This window comes from Belonocnema kinseyi, chromosome 2 (assembly GCF_010883055.1).
Source record: "Belonocnema kinseyi isolate 2016_QV_RU_SX_M_011 chromosome 2, B_treatae_v1, whole genome shotgun sequence".
NCBI lineage: Eukaryota > Metazoa > Arthropoda > Insecta > Hymenoptera > Cynipidae > Belonocnema > Belonocnema kinseyi.
Genome location: NC_046658.1, coordinates 60,177,375 through 60,182,795, shown reverse-complemented (window position 1 = coordinate 60,182,795; position 5,421 = coordinate 60,177,375). Strand labels below are relative to the sequence as shown.

Here is a 5,421-nt window from a genome sequence, read left to right as displayed (position 1 = left end):
TATAATGCGTATACATCTATTTATATACGTAATTGTCGCGAAAGGGAAGAAAGTTGTGTGAGTTGATTTTCATTCATCAATGCAGTCCTAACCTATAACTGGAGGGTGGAACCTGTTGATATATAATCAATGTAACTGTCAAAATTCATTTTTAATTTTGTATAATTGTCATTGAATTCGATTGCTTAATTGTTAAGAAAGAAGACATGTAATTTTTGTCTGCCTTAGCAATTTCAAATAAATTACTTGCAATTATTTTGAAGTAGGAACGGAATTGTTTTTAGGAAGGGGTTTTAAATATCTTTAACAAATTTCTTGTTTGTTAAGTATTTCTAATGTTATTTGTGTCATTGTAATCTTATCTTTTTAAATGATTGGTCATTCTTTTATCAATACGAATCGAAATAATTGGAACTTGTGACCTACATTGAGATTTTTGCGCAACAATTATAAGAAAAAATAAAAAACAAGTTCTTAATAAGCACTTCTCTCTCTTTTTTTTGTTTATATAAACGATCTCTTTCAGAAATGGTTTTTATTATTTTACTTCTCCAAACTTCCGGACGAAAGAAAATATTTTTAATAAATAAAAGCGATTATTAATTTATATTATTATAAAAAGTATATCATTAAATATATGGTAATTGTTCAATTTGATGACTTTTCTGAATTGTGCATTAAATGCCTGCAATTTAAGAAGGAATTTATTACGTACATGGCTGTCACACAGTTTTGCTTGTTTTATTTTTTGTTAATTAAAAACTGATTTAATCCTATTATATTTTTAGTTAAAAGTTCATCTTTTTTTGGTTGAAAATCTAATTTTTTTGTTAGAAATTTAATTACTTGGTTGAAAATTTGATTATTTTATTGACAATTCAATTATTTCGTTAAAAAGTCATATTTTTTATTTGGAAATTCAACTGCTTTGTTGATCATTTGCTTTTTTGATAAAAAAATAGTAATCTTTTTTAGTTAAAAATGAACTTTTTTCTTTAAAATTCAACTGTTTTGTTGACAATAAATTATGTTTTCTATGAAAATTCAGCTATTTCTTTAATAATTTATCTTCCTTGTTTGAGAACAAACTTATTTATTGAAAATTTATCTACTTGGAATGAAAAATCAAATTATTTCTGTCAATTTTTTGTTGTCGAAAATAGATATTTTTTAGTAAAAAGTTCAACTATTTGTTTGAGAATTTATATATTCTGTCGAAAAATGGTTTGTCTTAGTAGAAAATTGATATTCTTGGTTGTTATTTAATCTTTTTGGTTAAAAATTCATTTTTTTCTTGAAATTGCGATATTTTTACTGAAAAGGTCAGGAATTTAAAGCGTTCATATTAAACTCGATATAATAAGTACATTCATTTTCTCTAAAACAATTTATTTAATCTACTATTATTCTCCTATTTTCGTTAAAAATTCCTCTATTAATCCGATTTTCTATTTTTCTAGTTCCTATTTTATAGTATTGTAATTTGAATACGACAGTTAAATGTGTTTCTTTTTATTTCACATGCCTGTGTGTACATTAGTTTGCGAAGAAGATATTTTATTACATTAGAAAAATGCATAAAAATAATCTAAACATTTAACCCATTAATGCCTAAACGGACGATTTTTTTATGCTTTTTTCAACCTCGATTTTTAAATGTGAATCCGATATATCAATATATAACATTGATAAAATTTTGTATCAATTCATATTTATTTCTAATTTCAGGGCTGGAGACTCGAAGTCTTGTGTTTTGAGTGATGTCCCGGAACTTAGATCCGCAAACTTATTTTTTCTAAAAAATTTAAGTTGTGCTAAATTGTGCTAGACTTGTGCTCACTTGTGCCGTAAATAGTTTTTTTGAAAAATCAAAAATTACGGGCACAATTTTTGAAAAACGTTTTTTTTGCTAGATCCGCAACTTCTTACTAGAGTAAAAAGAAAGGTTGTGCTAGGCGGCTCGAAGTATACAGAATTTTGTGCAAGAACTGAAAATTTCAAAAACCTAACTGTTAAAAAAAAACAAAAAATGTATTATTTTTTGAAATTTCGAAAAACTATAACTTATGCAAGTTTGTGCTCGATAAATGCAGTCTTTATTCCCTCTAACAAAATTACGCGAGATCAACAGTTCTCATGCGAAAATTCAAAATGTAAAACTCAAAAAACATACAAGATCCAAAAATAACTAAATTTCAAAAAAATAAAACTTGTGCTGAGTTGTGCTCGACAAATGCAGTCTTTATTCCCTCTAACAAAATTACGCGAGATCAACAGTTCTCATACGAAAACTCAAAATGTAAATTCAAAAAACACGAAATGTCCAAAAATAGTCAAATTTCGAAAAAATGAAACTTGTGCTGAGTTGTTCTCGACAAATGCTGTCTTTATCCCCCCTAACAAAATTACGCGAGCTCAACAGTTCTCATACGAAAACTCAAAATGTAAACTCAAAAAACATAAAATGTCCAAAAATAGTAAAATTTCGAAAAAATAAAACTTGTGCTGAGTTGTGCTTGACAAATGCGTAATTTTGTTAGAGGGAATAAAGACTGCATTTGTCGAGCACAACTTAGCACAAGTTTTATTTTTTCGAAATTTAGTTATTTTTGGACATTTCGTGTTTTTTGAATTTACATTTTGAGTTTTCGTATGAGAACTGTTGATCTCGCGTAATTTTGTTAGAGAGAATAAAGACTGCATTTATCGAGCACAAACTAGCACAAGTTTTAGTTTTTCGAAATTTCCAATTATAATAAATTTTTTGGGGGTTTTTTTTTTTGTTGAAACGGTTAGTTTTTTGGAGTTTTTATTTCTTGCACAAAATTGTGCGTACTTCGAGCCGCCTAGCACAACCTTTCTTTTTACTTTAGAAAGAAGTTGCGGATCTAGCAAAAAAAAAAACGTTTTTCAAAAATTGTGCCCGTAATTTTTGATTTTTCAAATGTAAATTTTTTCATGAAAATCATTGATTTTCGTCACTTCTTTCTTAAGTAATTTTTATGAATAATTCATCTAGTAAACATATTTTTTATGATATTCATGCATAACTAATCACTATCGGTTATATTTTCATATATAAATATGACTAAAATGTATTACTTTATTGAAATAATAAAATCTTAATTTATCATGTAAATAATAATTGCTAAATACATAAGTAATATTTTTAAATACACTTAGTTTTATTAAATACTATTCATTTCTATAGAAAATAAGTGGAACAACTAACATTTTATGGAATTTTAACTAAATTTAAACATTTCTAAAATATTTGAAGTTGAATCCATTAAAGCCTAAACGGACGATTTTTAATGTTTTTTTCAACCGCGATTTTAAATGTGAATACGATTGTAAAGAGAATGGAGGCAAGTAATATTCGATGTAAAATTTTCTGAACTTTCGATTTGGGCTGTCAGAATTTTGATAACATTCACATTAACAAAGTGTTATTTGTTTTTTTTTTAACAAAAAACACGAAATTTCGAATGACAAACATTTTTCATTTCATGTTTTTACACAGAAACCGTCGTTGGATTTTTATAATTGGTGAATTTTTTGGGTCCATGGAAGCTAACCTCTAAAATGTATGTATAGATTTCTTCAAATTCATGATGGAAGCATCCAATATGGCCGCTTAAAGCCGTTTTTTTTGCCTATTTCGATATTTTCCTTCTTTTTTTATTGATAAAAATTTTTATGATGAATGTTCACTAAATTGCGTATACATGGTTTTTTGGGTCGTTGGTAACGAATCTGTTATCAGTTTTCACAAATTCAAGATGGCGGATCCAATATGGCGGCCATAACTTTCGAAAATTGTTCAATTACTGTGAAGTTCGGTTTACAGGGGCTTTCTAGGTCGCTCATTACGAATCCATTATCTGTTTTCACAAATTCAAGAAGGCTGATTCAATATGGCGGCCAAAAATTTCGAAAAGAGTTCAATTACTGTGAAGTTCGGTTTACAGGGGCTTTCTAGGTCGCTCATTACGAATCCATTATCTGTTTTTACCGAATATGCCGTTCAAAATTGTAGAAATTAGTTCAGTATTGATGAAATCTGGTATATAAGAATTTTCGGGTAGCTTATTACTGAATGCCTTTTTGTATACTGTACCATATTGAATGTACGATTGCACAGAATATACAATTTTTGTCAAAACATATTTATAGGAAGAACTATGAGCCTACTTATCTTATACTTATTTTAAGTAAGTTTTCTTGTGCAAGTCATAAAGGTTAAATGTAAATTTTCATCTTTTACATTATATTTATTTCTGATTCAAAAATTATTTTTATCCATATGCAAATTATAACAGTTACTTCCTAAAATAAAATACAACAGTTCATTCGTTTGGTTACAATTTTGTCTGTAAAAAACTTTTTACACAAAAGTTTTATGTAACTAGTGCATAAAAGTCTCGTTCTAAGCTTCAAAAATGAATTCGCAATGATGATATTGAGTTTAACGAGTGCGAAAGCAGGTCCCTGATATAGATGATTCCGGAGATTCTGATTCTGGATCCCATTCTGAATCTGATACTGAGTTAGATGTTGAATCTGATTCTCTTCATTCAAATGACATTGATAATACACTTACAGTCTCATATCATCGGGTATCCACTTACCGAAAGTGATTTTGATGTTTTTATAGGAATACTAATACTATCAAGTTTCAACAAAAGAAAATCACTAAGGGACTATTGGTCTACAGATCCTCTACTTTTATGTGAACCCGTTGCATTTTAGCAGCCTTATTGGATGCGCAATATTGAATTTGTAAAAACAGATAATGGATTCGTAATCAGCGACCTAAAATCCCCTGTTAACCGAATTTCATAGTAATTGAACAATTTTTGAAATTTTGTACCGCCATATTGGATCCGCCATCTTCAATTTGTAAAAACTGATAACTAACTCGTAATCAGCGACCCAAAAAAACCATGTTTATTGACTTTCATAGAAATTGAACAATTTTCGAAATTCTTGGCCCCCTGTATATGCAATTTAGTAAATATTCATTATAGAAAATTTTTATCAATAAAAAAAGAAGAAAAATATCGAAATAGGCAAAAAAAATTCCACTTTAACCCTTAAACGGCCAAAACGCCACTACCGGTACACTGCTTTTCAACGGCCAATAACTAAGACTATTCGACACTAGAAAAAATTGAGACACATATATTTTTATTGCTTTAAGATCTCCTCTTTCCGAAGGTGCCAATGAAATTTTTCAAAAAATTTTCTTATTATCCCAAAATGCAGTTTAAACAAAAAAAAACGTGATTTTTCGTGTCTATTTTTTTTTATGAACCTTTTTCCAAAGCTTTTCGAGTCTGTAATTAACCTGGAATCTCACTAACGGGTGAAATAAATGTCTAAACTTTGAGAATCCATGGTTCAAAGATCGATTTTTCG

The 5,421-nt window shown here is 28.3% G+C and overlaps 1 protein-coding gene across 1 annotated transcript in view; it reads left to right on the top strand.

Moving 5' to 3' along the window:
* Positions 1-1,761, top strand: part of LOC117182687 (folliculin-interacting protein 1-like) — a 3,750-nt gene extending 1,989 nt beyond the window's left edge. The window contains exon 4 of the mRNA XM_033375791.1: positions 1,729-1,761. Within this exon, the coding sequence (XP_033231682.1) occupies positions 1,729-1,761 (33 nt within the window). The remainder of the gene's footprint in view (positions 1-1,728) is intronic.
* Positions 1,762-5,421: the final 3,660 nt, after the last annotated feature.